This window comes from Gossypium arboreum, chromosome 6, assembly GCF_025698485.1.
Source record: "Gossypium arboreum isolate Shixiya-1 chromosome 6, ASM2569848v2, whole genome shotgun sequence".
Lineage (NCBI taxonomy): Eukaryota > Viridiplantae > Streptophyta > Magnoliopsida > Malvales > Malvaceae > Gossypium > Gossypium arboreum.
The window spans coordinates 46,017,791-46,034,297 of NC_069075.1; the positions used below are offsets into that span (position 1 = coordinate 46,017,791).

The 16,507-nt window shown below is 30.8% G+C and overlaps 2 protein-coding genes across 2 annotated transcripts; one reads left to right on the forward strand and one right to left on the reverse strand.

Moving 5' to 3' along the window:
* Window positions 1–1,729: 1,729 nt before the first annotated feature.
* On the forward strand, window positions 1,730–11,124 carry LOC108486490 (vesicle-fusing ATPase-like). The gene is made up of 21 exons (XM_053030052.1): window positions 1,730–2,191; window positions 2,586–2,682; window positions 2,766–2,847; window positions 2,953–3,003; window positions 3,452–3,622; window positions 3,988–4,142; window positions 4,227–4,335; window positions 4,909–5,008; window positions 5,093–5,148; window positions 5,625–5,690; window positions 5,823–5,905; window positions 6,371–6,504; window positions 6,888–7,098; window positions 7,830–7,961; window positions 8,037–8,097; window positions 8,186–8,245; window positions 9,255–9,313; window positions 9,399–9,486; window positions 9,792–9,914; window positions 10,304–10,369; window positions 10,691–11,124. The coding sequence occupies exons 1-21, from the start codon at window positions 2,008–2,010 to the stop codon at window positions 10,832–10,834; spliced, it is 2,232 nt and encodes a 743-aa protein (XP_052886012.1). The 5' UTR covers window positions 1,730–2,007; the 3' UTR covers window positions 10,835–11,124.
* A 2,892-nt stretch (window positions 11,125–14,016) lies between these two features.
* LOC108485528 (uncharacterized) lies at window positions 14,017–14,811 on the reverse strand. Its single transcript, XM_017789379.2, has one exon. The coding sequence runs from the start codon at window positions 14,594–14,596 to the stop codon at window positions 14,156–14,158; it is 441 nt and encodes a 146-aa protein (XP_017644868.1). The 5' UTR covers window positions 14,597–14,811; the 3' UTR covers window positions 14,017–14,155.
* Window positions 14,812–16,507: the final 1,696 nt, after the last annotated feature.

Genomic DNA, 16,507 nt, shown 5'->3' on the forward strand with positions numbered 1-16,507 from the left:
TAATTTTCTTGAGCAGGCCTTTTCGTCTCTCTTGTTAATGGAAGTCAGTTTTCTACCGTTCCAATAAATATAACCACTCCACCACTCTAAGCATTCCTCTATGTAGTGGTTAATTTTTTTGTTGTTGCTCAGTTGAGCAAATTCTTTTGCGGCGTTTTTCAAAAAACGGCGCTAATGCTCGATCTATAGCAGTGTTTTTCAAAAAAGTGTCAAATGCCACTAAAGCTCAACATAAAACGACGGCATTGTGCTTAATTTTTTTTGCGGTATTTTTTAAAAAACGCCGCTAATGCTAGATCTATAGCGGCATTTTTCAAAAGGCACCGCTAATGCTCGATCTATAGCGGCGATAGCAGCGTTTTTACAAAAGCACCGCCAAATGCCACTAAAGCTCTACATAAAACGACGGCGTTGTACTTAATTTTCTTGGGGCGTTTTTTAAAAAGTGCCGCTAATGATCAATCTATAGTGGCGTTTTTCATGAAACGCCGCTAATGCTCGATCTAAACGCCGCTAATGCTCGATCTATAGTGGCGTTTTTTTATCCAAACGCCGCTAAAAACTTATTTTGCTGTAGTGATTCCTAGTGTCGACAATGCGTGCCTCTAGCCTATGATTGATTAAATCCCTAATTATCTAATTAAATAATTAATTATCCTAGATTGAGTTATTCATCACCCTTAGTAAGAATACCCTTCTGGTCTCATCTACACTAAGGATTACCACCTAAGTTACCTTTCCAGTATTTTCCTAGGCATACAGATACCCTCCCGATCTCTCCGCTTGGCAAAAGTTATACACAATAGGATAACCTTTCGGTCTCACATATCTAGATATTCTATGAGGGGCGTCACTCCCTAATATACTAAGTACTCTTGAATAAACAACCAATTTCAGATAAATAATTACTTAATAAATAAATTAGTTTATTAACCGAAGTATGTGAGATATGAGTAAAGCACAACAATCTATTCTAATATTCATACAATGATTAATTGGAGAAATCAAGGAAATATAAATAAAAGAATAGAATAGAAAAGATCATGAATATATACTGAAGCGCAAATCCGGAGCAATCTCCGCTCGCAATTGTAAAAATATTAAGCTAAATTATTTTTGGTCACTTAATTAAAACAAGTTACAATTTTGTCACTGAACTAATCAAAAGTTTTTGTTTAAGCCGTTGAGTTATTAAGTTTATTTTTTACATTTCACTAACGAGCTCCAAGTAACGATTCTATTTTTTACATTTCACTAACGAGCTCCAAGTAACGATTCGATGATTGGTACGGTAGATCGATATCCAACAACTAGTAAAAGAACATACCTTAGATCCAAGTCGATCAAGGGTCAGTGTCGGAGATTGGAGAAAAAAGCTGTTTGAATTTTAGTTCGCAAATTCATGATATCCAAAGCTATTTCATGAAAAGAAAACTGAACTGTAAAATAAAAGGAAAAATAAAGCTTTCAATTGGTGCAAACAGTATGAACATAGAAAATAATATAACATCGACTTTAGCAACCCATTGACTTAAATGAAAACTTCTGAATAGTTTAGTGATTAAATTGTCACTTTTTTTAGTTTAGTAACCAAAATGAAAATTTATCCATAGTATAGTGACTAATGATAAAATTTACTCAAAAATTAATAATAAAAAGGAAGTATGAAGAAAAACGAAATGTTCTGAACATAATAGCTATGAAAACGATGTCGTATAAATTGTAACGTCGTATAATGGAATAAATTGAAATTTCCTTCCCTTTGTGAAAACAGACATTGGTCTGGCTTGCGTCGATCATCAGAGCAATTGTTTCAATCCATTTGTTCCAATTGTGTGTATCTGTCCCGCGCGACACCCAATTCTTCTCCATTTCATATCTTCCGTGGCGTTTCAATTCCTCAAGTTAGATCAAGCATTTCTCTTTTCCTTTCTTCTTCTTATCTCTGCCAAAAAAGAAATTTAAATTCTTCAGCAGATCTCATACAAAAAAGCAAAACCAAAGGTAATGGCGGGGCTGTTCGGATCGCAATCCTCTACGGTTGCACCCAGGATTGTCACCAGCACACCATCCACAGATCTCGCCTTGACTAATTTTGCTTATTGCTCCCCTTCCGATCTTCAAAGCTTCGCCGTCCCTGGCTCCAAACTCTTCCTCGCTAACGTCGGGGATGCCTTCGTTCTTACTGTTTCATATCCTTTTTTTTTTAATATTTTTAGTTAAACGCAGTTCGCACGATTTATTGTTGCATTGTTCATAATTTATTGTTTGAGTAGCATAATGTTATACTACACTATTTATATTAATTATTCTTTACTACGCTCATTTTCATGGAATTATGGAATGTAAATTCATAATTGATAATTTTGGGAGATGTAAATTTGTTAATTCTTTCAATTTATTAGAATCTCATTTTTTATTAATGAATTTTTTTTCCCCTTTATTACTAAAAAAGAAGTTGAATATTCATATTTTGAAAACATGTATTTTAGTTTTAAATGTTGCCGGGTTTATTTATTTATTTTGAACTATTCTTTTCCTTCTTTGCTGTTTTAACTTTATGGTCTAACCTTAACTAATAAATACTTCTCATGAAAGCATACGCAATGGATATATTGCTCTAAATGCTATCCATCGTCGCCTTGCAAAAGTTTCTAATGGTGACAATGTATCAGTGAGCAGGTTAGTTAACCTTACCTTTCGAAATTTGATGGTCAGATAGTGCCTAATCACTAACTGTTTTTCTATTTTCCTGTCACCTGCAGATTTATTCCCCCTGAAGATTTTAACCTTGCATTGCTTAGGGTTGAGCTAGAATTTGTGAAGAAGGGTACGAAAAATGAGCAGGTAGATTTTAATGCAGTATTTGATATATATATATATATATATTAGATGATATTAATTGCTTGGATGGCTGGGAGTAGGATTAAATGCTGTTTGCCATTGTTGTAGGTTGATGCTGTTCTTCTGGCTAACCAGCTTAGAAAGAGGTTTATCAATCAGGTAGAGCTACATGCGGTTTGCCTGTTGTAAAATGCTTGCTTTAATTTTATGGTTGCGTAGTTGGCTAATTCTTGATTCAGCTAAATTTAGATTTCTTTTCCTTAATTCTCTGTTTCATAACGAAGGCCATGTTGGAGAAAGTTTGTTTCAAATGTACATGTCAGTGTTTTTGTTGTTCTTATGTTATATCAATTCACACTTGGAAATAATTTGCTTGATGACATTACCTGTTTTCATGCTCATATCTCATGCAAATTGCTTGTTTTGTACTTCCTCTCTTTCCTCAGGCATTAACACATGTAAAATAGATTTCTTCTATCTATTTTTTCACTCATATCTCATGTAAAATGTTTGTTTGGTACTTTCCTCTCTTTCCTTAGGCATGCACATCTGCAATAGATTGAATGATTTTTGTTGAAGTCATGGAATACTGGTTTCCTTTTGGCAGGTTATGACAGCGGGGCAAAAGGTTACATTTGAGTATCATGGTAATAACTATATTTTCACAATCAGTCAAACTCAGCTGGAGGGGCAAGCAGCAGCTAATGCTCCTGAAAGGGGGATGATTTCCAGTGATACTTACTTTATCTTTGACGCACAAAACTCAAGTGGAATAAAGGTGATATATTGATATGTTAGTTGTTGCAGTTTTATCTTTTAAAAGTGTATTGACCAATGGACATCATTGTCACTCGCAGATATTAGATTTGTATTATATTTATGTTTCAAGATTGTAATTTAATCTTATTATACTCTGACTATTTATTTTCTTTAAAGTACTTGTATCTAACACTTGTTTCCAACATATTCAATGCAAGTATGAGGGTACAATCCTCTAAATATATGAAAAAACTTCGAAAAAATTGAGCATACCTGTTTCAAGCTCATAATTGCGTCCAGCACTCACCCCTGAGTATGAATAACCTAGATTTAATCCACTTGATTTGATTAGTTTTAATTCACTGACTTGTGTTTGCAATGCAGGTTGTCAATCAACGTGAAGCTGCTAGTAGTAATATCTTTAGGCACAAAGAGTTTAATCTACAATCACTAGGTATTGGTGGCTTAAGTGCAGAGTTTGCTGATATATTTCGAAGAGCTTTTGCCTCTCGTGTATTTCCTCCACATGTGACTAACAAGTATGATAACTTAGTCTTTAAAACATACTATTTATATATAAGATACCTATTTATTTGTTCTGACAAGAAAGCTTGAGGTTCTAGGTTGGGAATTAAGCATGTTAAAGGGATGCTACTTTATGGACCTCCTGGTACTGGCAAAACTCTCATGGCTCGTCAAATTGGAAAGATGTTGAATGGAAAGGAACCAAAGGTTTGGTGTTTGTCACCTTTTTGATTAACGTGATTTATATTATTTTGAGCCGGGCATCGTTTAATCATTTAATTCTGATTATTAATTTTTCAGATGGAATAAAATTTATGAATTTGTCTATGTTTGATCTCAGTATTATGACCTTGAATTGCACATGATTGTTTGGCTATAGATAATTAGAGATGCTATTTTTTATTTAAGACATGTATGCCATGCTTGACCCAGTGTCAATAGCATTTTGAAATTGTGCTGTTGTAAGCTGTTTCAGGACACAATTTTGACAAAACTTTTAGTTGGCAATTCAATTGTGTGTCCTTCGATTTGTATATTTTTGTCCATCATATAGTTTCTGCCTTCTCCATTCTGCTGTTGCTGTTTTTGCATCAGAGTTTGTAACTTTCTGTTGGCGGAGTCTGCTTTATAGTGTACTCTTTTGAGGTTGCTTGCTTGCCTTCATGTTTCAGAGATGCTGCATTTGACTTAATTAACTATTATGTTTGCCTATATGGTGACTATTACTTAATATTGTAATTGGCATAATGCAATATATTGCTTCTTGCTGTATCTATTTAGATTGTTAATGGCCCTGAAGTCCTGAGCAAATTTGTTGGTGAAACGGAGAAGAATGTCAGAGACCTATTTGCAGATGCTGAGAATGACCAAAGGACGCGTGGTAAGAGATATGTGCTTACTAGTTTTAGTTTTTATGTTTTTCTTCTAATTTTGTGGTGAAACATTATGTTCTTTGACTTTTCAGGTGATGAGAGTGATTTGCATGTCATAATTTTTGATGAAATTGATGCTATTTGTAAGGTACAAAACTGCTTTGTATACATTTGTTCATCCCTATAGTACTTTTACATGGTTTTATTTGATGTTTCTAATTTCTTTCACATTGTAGCTTTCATTACGCAATGTTCTTTAAAATATTGAACTGGTGGATGATAAAATCGTGGCAAAGATTTGGATATTATTTAAGTCCTAGAATCATTCTCTGATGTTGATCATGTATGCATGCATCTTTATATGCATGTTGATGTGTTTTAGATGCTAACAAAACGGAGGGAATCTTCATAACAAAAAATATTTCAAGTTAGAGACCACTTTTTTTCTTAATGTGTGAAGGAATCGGTGATCTGACCTAGTTACATATAACACCCTTTGATTGTTATGCTGAGTCATTCTAAGATCCCATGCTAATGAGAATCTAGACAATTGAGTTGAGGCTGTTTATTTGTATTTTTGAACATTCTGATATAATATGTGCCTTTATTTTCTTCTTTTTTCAGTCAAGAGGCTCAACTAGAGATGGTACTGGAGTTCACGACAGCATTGTGAACCAGCTTCTTACCAAGGTCAGTGATTAGCTCCTGACAATTTTTTTCTTAACAATCACTACTGTTTGTCTCATGCATGTGTATTGGGCTCTTGTCGCTAACTTGTCTTAGTGATATGATTATTTTAACTAAAGTTAATTTACTTTTCAGATAGATGGTGTGGAGTCTCTAAACAATGTTTTGCTTATCGGAATGACCAACAGAAAGGATCTACTTGATGAGGCCCTTTTGAGGTTGCTCCCCCCCTCCTCCATTCTCTCTCTCTCTCTCACTATCACACACACACACAAAAAAACATACACACATGCGCGCATACAGTCACCAGGCAAACCAATTGATCTGTCTACCTGTTTCACATTAGGTCATCCTCTACAGTAAGAAGCTTGATTAACACCCATCAAGTAGAAACAAATATTTGGCGCATTTTAGTGTTGTGGATTGTGGACATTAAAATTTCGAAGTATACTAAGAGTTACAGAAAATTCTTGGTTCTTATGAAGAATTTGATGGCCTTTGATTAAGAGTTGTACTTAGGATCTGGAAATAACAGGCAATAAGCTGTTGGAATGTTTTGCTATGTAATTTTTTGTGTATTTTTTCTGCTTTATGGTCTTTCCAGTTTCTTGATGATTTATTAGTTTGATGACTGTTGATATATCTTGATCTTAATTAAATCTTTGAATCCTTTTCTTCTGTAGGCCAGGACGTTTGGAGGTTCAAGTAGAGATAAGTCTTCCAGATGAGAATGGTCGTTTTCAGATTCTTCAGATCCACACAAACAAGATGAAAGAGAACTCTTTTCTTGCTCCTGATGTTAACCTTCAAGAACTTGGTATGTTTATTAGTAATTTATGATTGTGATATGTATATTCTTCACTGCTATGAAAGAATTAACTATTAAAGTAAGAGTTTAGTTCTTTTATTCCACTGTCCATCCACTCAAAAGATATACAGGCTGACAGATAACTTGATGATTATTTAAAGTTGTGTTTTACATTTATTTAGTTTTGTTCTCAATAGATTGTGTAATATTCTTGAGGGTCCTCCGGATGATTAAACTTGGTAGTAAAATCTTTATTATAATACCTTCTGAATGTACCTGGCTTTGTGCTTTCTCTTTCTAAAGCATATGCACATCATGTTGACAATGATCTTGTGGCTAATCCAGTATTTGAGAAAGCCTTACAAGTTTATATTTACTTCTTTTATGTTCAGCTGCTCGTACAAAGAATTATAGTGGAGCAGAGCTTGAAGGTGTTGTGAAAAGTGCGGTGTCTTTTGCTTTGAATAGACAAGTAAGTATGGATGATCTTACCAAGCCAGTGGATGAAGAGAACATTAAGGTTACAATGGATGATTTTCTCAATGCACTCCTGGAAATCGTTCCTGCATTTGGAGCCTCAACTGATGACCTTGAACGATGCAGGTGATTCTTTTTGTTCAATTTAGTAGAAATTTCAATTCTTTGATTAGAAGATGTTAATTCCATTCTGCTTGAATTCTCATTACTTTTATGTTCTAGAAGTAGGTTTAGAAGGCAATAGTCTTTGCAATGATGCTTCGAGCCTTTAACTTTTGTTGCTTTTAATAATTTGTGAACATTTCTCTTAAACAAAATAGTGAGCTGTGAGTATCACATGTAGTCTTCTAGGTTCTGCTTTCAGCTGATTGTTAATTTTTTTCTTTTTGTTGCTTTTAATAATTTTTGAACATTTCTCTTAAACAAAATAGTGAGCTGTGAGTATCACATGTAGTCTTCTAGGTTCTGCTTTCAGCTGATTGTTAATTTTTTTCTTTTTGTTGCTTTTAATAATTTTTGAACATTTCTCTTAAACAAAATAGTGAGCTGTGAGTATCACATGTAGTCTTCTAGGTTCTGCTTTCAGCTGATTGTTAATTTTTTTCTTTTTGTTGCATCCCATTGGTCTATTTTCTTGGTCGCCTTGGTTAATTTAAAGATAATTGTTTCTGCGTTGGCTTGGGAAAATACGAATATTTATCTTGAACATTGAGTTCGCTTTATGGGGAATTAAAGACCGTTCATTAAAATATTTTCTCTCTCTATCTCTCTCTTTTTTTAGTTTCCTAGTTGTATGACTCATATCTTTCAGTTTTGAGTGGCTTTGCCTGAATTGTTTTACATAACATAATTTTTAGACTTAATGGCATGGTGGATTGTGGCGACCGGCACAAGCACATTTATCAGAGAGCCATGCTACTGGTAGAGCAGGTCAAAGTAAGCAAAGGAAGTCCTCTGGTCACTTGTCTTCTAGAAGGGTCAAGTGGAAGGTAGGCAGCTGGAATTTCCTTTTGTTTGACATCTTTTATCTTTAACTTTAACTGAATCTAGGTAGACTTGTACAGTGGCAAAACAGCATTGGCAGCTACTGTTGGCATTGACAGTGATTTCCCATATGTCAAGATAGTAAGCTTCTGACCTGTAGCATGTATAAATATATTGCAACCTTCTATTTGTTGTTAAGATTCTTGTTTTTTTAATTTTTATTTTATAGGTCTCCGCTGAATCAATGATTGGTCTTCATGAGAGTACAAAATGTGCTCAGATTGTCAAGGTTTGTGGTGCCATGATCCTTAAATCTGGAAGTGATATGCATACTTTTATCTGAACAAATTATTGCTCTAAATCTGAACTTTGCTTTGGTCTAAGCTGTTAACATATACAGTCAACCCTCTCTATAACAGCCCCATTTGTCTGTTAAGATTTTGCCTGTTATAAAGAGGTGGTTATTATACACTTATAACAGCATGCTGTTTTAGAGAGTGAATTGTTGTAAAGCTACCTTAAAATTCATATTGTGGATTTTTATCAAATGGAGAAAGTGAGAATTATGTTAAAAAGAAAGTTGGAATCAAATCAACAAAATTAAAAGACAGAGAGCAGGTGCATGCATTATTGCTTTTATGCATATTTTATTTTACATTCTTTCACATGCTAATTATTAAGTTCATAAATCTAACAAGTTACATTAATCAATATGAGTTATTAAATTAAATTAATTAATTTATCACTAGCTATTGAATTTAAGTAATCAATTTATAGGTTTATGATGTTCCAAATTCATAGTAGAATATTTAACTAGAGAACTTAATTGTTTGTTGAATTGATATCTTTAATTTCACTCATTAAAGATTATTTCATTTAATTAAATATGATTAATAATTTTTCATGTGAAATTTAAACATTTTATTGGAATAATATTTTAGTTAATATAATTTTATTTAATAAATTCTAATTAATAGGCTTGCTTATATGAAATAGTTATAATTTTACTTAAAATTTTTGACAATATGCTGTTATAGAGAACTAATTTAATAAAGAATGTACTTAATAATTATAAATGTTGCTGTTATAAGTGAAAAGCTGGTATAGAGGGTTAAAATAAAACATAAAAAATCGGTTCTACTAGAAACCTGGTTGTTATAGAGAGGGCTGACTGTATAAGAAATTTTGGTTTACGTTTGAAAAATTGATGGCTAGGAATATTTGTGCTTCATGTATCAAACTAGGATAATTTACATTAGAAAAAGTTAGAACATTTTGAATTTAGTGCACTTTGGCAGGTATTTGAGGATGCGTACAAGTCACCCCTGAGCATCATCATCCTTGATGACATAGAAAGGTTAGGGGAATGAGAAACTTATGCTATTCATTTTGACTTGAAATGTGCAATGTTGACAGAAATAATTGGTTAATTATTGTTGCAGGCTACTGGAGTATGTTGCTATTGGGCCCCGCTTTTCAAATATAATTTCTCAGACATTGTTGGTCCTTCTCAAACGTCTTCCTCCTAAGGTTTGTCTTTGGTTCTTTCTATGTGTTTCAATCAAGTACTCCTAATGGTTACTTGGGAAATATTTAAGACTTTTTCCATTTAAAAAAAAAAAAAAAGGAGATAATTGAACTAGGTTAACAATGCTTTCTCCCATTCTCTTGATTGAGAAGTCCCATGCTGCTTACTAGTTAAATCATTAACATTGTAGAAGATACAATTTGATTCATATGCTAATCGGATCAGTTAGCAAACAAGTATATTGAGAATCTTGTTTAATCTGAATTAAGTGTATTGTTATTTAGATCTGCAAATGCTTGTCTTTCAGGGGAAAAAACTTCTGGTGTTTGGTACAACCAGTGAGATTACCTTCTTAGATTCAGTAGGCATTTGTGATGCGTTCTCTGTCACCTACCATCTTCCTACACTGAAGACAGCTGATGCAAAGAAGGTAATAATGTTATCAATTTTATTGCTTTAAGTCATCTAGGGGTTTGATATTTTGCTTTGCTTTCTTCGGCTTGTCAGTGTTCATTTGCCTCAATTAGTGTTAATCTTTTTGTTATACCACAATAGCAGAAAAAAAACAACATTTAAAGCTGTCATTTTTTATAGAAGCTTCTGACACAACTCTCAAACATGTGGAAGTTTCTTTCGATCAGATAGTTTTATTTTACTATTCTCCTTCGTTTACTGAACTGCATTGCTAACAATGTTGTCTGATATTTGTGGACATTATAAGTAAATTTTTCATGTTTGTCTCAAACTCCAAAGCAAAACAACTTAGTATTGCTCTTAGTTAGGGAGTTAAATTTATCTAATCTGCTCTTTATACCCCAGGTTTTGAAACAACTGAACGTATTTGCTGAAGGAGATGTCGATGCAGCTGCAGAAGCCCTGAATGATGTGAGTTTAAACAATCTGCCTGATTTGGTTCATTCATAGGCATATCTTTTTATTTACTCTTTCTCTTTATGTGTACTGGTGTATATAGGAATGTCCATTTGTGCATGTAGGGCGTAGGTGTGAGTGCATGAATATGGTGAATGAGCTTTCCAAGTGCCACATCATTATTTCTAGAACCTTGAGCTATAGATAAAATGAATCTCCATGATGAATTTATAGTTGGGAAATTCACACTTTCTTTACGTTTATATCTTGTTCTAGACAATGATTTGAAAGCAAATGACGTGGTTATCATACTAACTCATGCCTGTTTCTGTTTAGATGCCTATCAAGAAGCTGTATATGTTGATTGAGATGGCAGCACAAGGAGAGCAAGGTGGAGCAGCAGAGGCAATCTACTCAGGGAAGGAAAAGATTAAGATATCTCACTTTTATGATTGCCTCCAGGATGTAGTCCGAGTCTAATTCACACGTTTTGTTCATTTTTACAATCTGGTCGTTTTCTCATACACTCTGGATACATCTTCATTTTTCTACTTGGTTTCTCCATTCCTCTCCCGTTAGTTCCCTTTTTTCTTTGTGTTTGACGATTTGTAGACATTGGTTGAAGGTCATGGGAGAACTTATGTTGGGAAGTTTTTTTCCGGGCCTTTGTTTGCTGCAGCTGCATTTCAGCTCTTAGTAAAATCCCCCTCCCCCACTCTCTGTAACTCGACGATATATTTATTATATATATTCTAAAACTTTTATGTAAATCTGCTATATTAGATAATCCCAAAGGTGCTTTCGGCCCAGTTGATCCAATGCATGAGGTAGGCCGAAAAAACGCCGCGGTGTAAAATGAAGTACATTTGTCTTCATCTTCTGTGTTGCATTGAATATAGTTTATTTTTCAGTAAACATCTGAACGTATATATCTATAGATTTCGATCCATATTATTCCATGCATAAACAATGTTAAATAGCCCACTTTTATTTTTGTGGCTATTCAACTCAAACAAAATATCCTAGTGCTTTTCGCTTTTTATAAAAAATGATTTGAAGGTAAAATATCAAAATTGTCCTCATTTATAAAAGCTTTATGGTTTAATGAATTCACTTCAAGCATTTTTTTATATTCGGTATATAATTATATTGTTTTTATATTTATTTGAAAAAATATACCATTATATATTTAAACATGTGAGGGTTATGTTGGTATATTATTTTAATATTTAAAATATAGCTTTTATATATATAAGATAATAAAAGAGGAAAACAAAAGAGAAAGAAAAGAGGAGGGAAAAAAATGATGAAGTGTTTTATTTTTACTTTTGCACATTTGAAGTATTAAAATTTATATATTACTAATTTATTTTAGATGTTTTTATATATTCATATCATATTTAAGTCTGGCTTAGAGTTAGTTTGAGAGTGTGGTCACCTAGGGCTTAGGGCAGGAAGGGGTTCAAATTTTTTTTTCTACTTTTAACATGAAAAAAAAATTAATCTTTTTAAGTTTTTTGATTGACGATTCAATATAAGTAGGGATAGAAAAACTCTAAGTTTATTTATTTTATTGTATTATATTTTATAATTTTTTAAAAAATCCTAATTTATTGTTTCACGCCCTAAAATTATTAAGAATGGACACGATGACATTCATTTGACATGTTTTACATTGCATTTTAATTTATATATATACTTTTCATAATTTGTTGTAATAATTGAATTTAGTGAAAATATTCATACGACCTTGTTGATAATTTTTAATATAAATGTTTACCGACTTTTGCAGGTTCATGTATTCATGTTAGTTTTATTTATTTTTATGTTGTATCAATTTCTAATATTCTATCTTACCCTAACTTATATTTTATAAATGTTATTCAAGTTTAATTCTAAATTTAATAACGTAAAATATTTAAGTAATAACATTTTAAAACATTTCTATCAATTGTTCAACATATTTTGAAATTGATAACATTTTAAAATGTTATTACATTAAATAAACATTTAAAAAATAACAATATAATAAACATTACTTAAATTTGAGAAACTTTAAGAGTTTATATTGTATGGATAATCTCCAATGTCTGAGAATATTATTATTGTTGATGTTTACACCATTATTCATTTATCAATATTAGTAATTTGATTAACTACATGAGTTGAACAATTGATTAAAATTTCATTAATGCCATTGATGTTATTGTATTAATTGAAATTGTTTTATTGTTACTATATTGTTACCTATAAGACTAGTAAAGCATGAAATTGTTTATTTGATAAAATGTTTTTAAAATGTTATTACTTAAATAAACATATTTATCAATTGCTTAAAATAATTTGAAATTATTTTAATATTTAAAATATAATTTATATATGTATAACATATATCAGAGAAGAAAGGAGGAAAGGAAAAATGAAAAAGTTTTTATTTTTACTTTTTACACATTTGAAGTATTAAGAATTTACTATTATATGTGTATGTGTGTAGAAACAATAAATTTAAAATACAAATGCGTGTTTAAAAATAATATCTAATAAATAATGAAACAAAAAATTGTTACTAATTAATAATAATAACAAATGAAATATACATTATATTAAAATTAAAAAATTAGATTAAATTGGTCAAATCTCATTGTATTCAATTCTCAATCAACAACATTATTAATACATATATACAATTGATGGAGGTAATAAGTATCTATAATAAAAATAAAAGGGCTTAAGGATGTAAAAGGCTCTCAAACTTTTTCAAAAAAACAATTAAGCCCTTGCTTTTTTTTTTTTTTGCATTTAGTTGGGTACTTAAATTTTCAAAATATATCAAAAGACCCTTTGACCGTTAAAATTAACTATCCTTAATTTTTTTCAGTTAAAGTCACCCCGCACCACAACCACGGCGTGAAATGTGACAAAAATTATAAAAAAAATTAATAAAAGTTATAAAATCATTAAATTTTAATAAAATGTAAAATTATTTAAAAATTATTAAAAATTAGAATTTCTTTTAAAATCGTAAAATTATTGTCAAATTTTATATATTTTTCAATTAAAACCATCGTGAACATAACATGAAATGTGGAGAAAATGATAAAATTTATAGAAAAATTATAAAATACTTCTTTTAATATGATAACTTTTATAAATTTTTACAATTTTATATTTCTTTACAATTTTTTTATAATTTCTTTAATGTTTCTATAAAATTTTATAAAATTCCAAAATTTAAAACATCACCGGGCACAACCAAAATAAAGAACCTTAATGGAAATTCACAAATACCAGATTTGTTAAAAGAAGTGTGATCTGATATCATTTAAAATGGCTGTGCTTACCATATATTTTGCTGGATGTGTGGTGAGTTGCATATTTTTTTTTTGGGTAAAGTAAAAAATAATGGTAGAAATAATAATTGCAATTGTGATTATAGCTCTCTTTATTTTCTTACAATATATTTTGCAATGGATGGTCTAATGTGTAACCAAGAGTGAAGTACCAGAATCGCTTATCTCATCCTTAAATGAAGTATATTTCATTATGTTAGGTATAAGGAGCACCCAATTTTAACCTAAAAACACTTTATCTAATTTCATTTCACGAGATCATTAGCATTTTAATAACAAAAAAAATAGCAAGAAAGATTGAACAATCAAGTGTAAATAAATCACTTTTTCAAATTCTGATTCATACCCAATCATCTTACACTGAATTTCGAATCAAAACAACCCAAATTTATCAACTTCACAAAAATATACACCATAACTACCCAAGCAGCAAACAAAAACAAATTGAAATCTAATCATACTTTTCTCTCCAAGAGTAAACCAAAAAGAATACCCAAGAAAAAGCCAACAATATGTCACCAACCGTCTGTCGAAGCCAATCCCAAGCCAAATCCTCTACTCTTCTCTCGAACCAGAACCTCCACATCGCCACCGATACATGCAAAACCGTGCACCCTTTGGCGAAGAATGATTGGAACTCTCTGTCTTTAACAAATGAGACCATGAAAAGCAAGAACCCCACGGCGAACAATAGCAGACCCGCGAAGGAATCGGAGGTCCGGATCAAGAGCTGATCGTGTGGAGTGGATCCCAAGAGCTTGGTGGCCGTCTCGATCCCGTGGGTGAATGTGTACATTTCTTTCATGTAGAACATCATGAGTGCGCCGCTTGATAAGGCGATCACCGAGTGGAGGAGACAGATCAGCCTGAAAGCTGCTGCTGATGTTGACATTTTTCGTGGTGGGGAGGGGGGGATTGGGGTTTTTTGTTTGTGTCTGAAAGGGATGGTGATCAGTGGTTTGATTTAAAAATAGACATGATTGTAGTGGAAAGAAACCCTAACCCCAAAAGCTCATTTTGGGAACCGAATGAAATGAGAAGAAAGAGGAAGATGAATAGGAAAGGGAAGTGATTTTTGGTTTGTTCCAGTTTTATTTAATTTCAAAGGTTTATAATATTAATAATTATTATTATTAATGTAATCGCTAACTTCAGCTTAGCTTACGCCAGTTTGTCGGCCGGATTACTCCGCGCTTCCATCTCCTTTTTTTTTTCCTTAAATATTTATTTTATATTATTATTTGACTAGTAAACAATTTGTAAGTTTAACTAAGTAATCTTAAAAAAAAAAAAACTTCTTTAATTCCTATACTTTTTATTTTTATATTTGAAATTTAGTCCTCTCATTTTTATTTTAAAGAACTTAGCCATTTTATTTTTAAATTTAAAAATACAAATCTAATTATTAACATCTTCAAAATGTTTCTATTAAATTATTAAAATGTTTTTTTTAATTTTAAAATGTGATACTAGCAAATTTGAAAGAATAATTTTAAGGTGAAGTTAACAATTGGACATAAATTTTAAAATCTATAAAATCTATAATTAAATTTAGTGAAATAAAAATTGAGGATTAAATTTTAAATTTACAAAAAAAGTATAAAAACTTGTAGCATTTTTAACCATTTTATAACGAGAGTTTAGATGATAAATGGGTTTGTTGAAATATGTTTTAACTTTGTGGTGTTTGGGAAGTAGAATTTTAAAATTTGGATTTTAAAAATAATGTAAATTGAGTAGTAAATTGTTTAGAAATATAGTATTCATAATAATTTCCCAATTAAATGGTTCTGTTATATGCTTATTTAGTAATGAGTTTGCAATTCTTAAAATATTTTTGAATTTGATAAATCAATGTTTTGTATTTTTCTACTATGTATTTGAGTTAATTGCATCAAATATCCTTAAATTGTGACCTTCATTCTAAATTGATCTTAAACTTTAAAACATTCTAATTACATCCCTAAACTATTAATGTTATATCAATTAAGTCTTTTCATTATTAAAACTATTAATTTAACCATTAAATTACACGGCCAATCTTATGCAATTGAATTTAAAATGGAAAATTTTAAAGAAATAGAATGTTATTGCATAACTTTTAAAAGTAAAACTAAAAAAGGAAGAATAAATGATAAATCTTCTGTAAAAACTTTGAAAACCCCAAAACTAATATTTTTAAAAATATATTTTTACCATATTTATTTTTCTTAATCTTTTCATTTTAAATTATGTCACATAAGATCTAACATGTTATTTAATAGTTAAATTAATAATTTTAGTAACGAAAGGACTTGGTTGATATAATCTTGATAGTTTACGGATTAATTAGAATGACTTGAAATTTAGGGATAAATTTAGAATGAGGGTAATAGTTTTGGGATGTTTGGAGAAATTAACTCTATATATTATATTGAATCTCAACTAATTTGTTCATAATATATGCATTTCATTCTTACCATTTACATATTATATATTTTATTTGAAACATAAATCTTTTAAAGATTTAATTTTGTCTCTAGTCCCTATGTTCTTTAGAATTTTTGAAATTTAGTCCATTCACTTTTAATTTCAAGCATTTAGTTAAATTTGAAAATTAAAATCCAATTGATAACAATGGTAACTAATGTTTGCTAAATTTAAATGTGTTAGAAATTGGACTTTAAATTTTAAATCAAAATTTTAAAAATTAAAACACCAACTATTCATATTTATTGAAAATCCAATAACAATGTTATCAATTAAAATTTAATTTTCAATTCAAACAAATATAAAAATAAATTTGAAGGATTAAATTTCAAAA

What these genes read in the sequence shown, in the direction of transcription:
- LOC108486490 (XM_053030052.1), top strand. Translation starts at nt 2,008, where the DNA reads ATGGCGGGGCTGTTCGGATCGCAATCCTCTACGGTTGCACCCAGGATT. An exon ending in ATTTCCCATATGTCAAGATA is followed by an intron (nt 8,098 to 8,185) that starts GTAAGCTTCTGA and finishes TTTATTTTATAG; the next exon opens with GTCTCCGCTGAATCAATGAT. An exon ending in AATGTGCTCAGATTGTCAAG is followed by an intron (nt 8,246 to 9,254) that starts GTTTGTGGTGCC and finishes GCACTTTGGCAG; the next exon opens with GTATTTGAGGATGCGTACAA.
- LOC108485528 (XM_017789379.2), bottom strand. Translation starts at nt 14,596, where the DNA reads ATGTCAACATCAGCAGCAGCTTTCAGGCTGATCTGTCTCCTCCACTCG.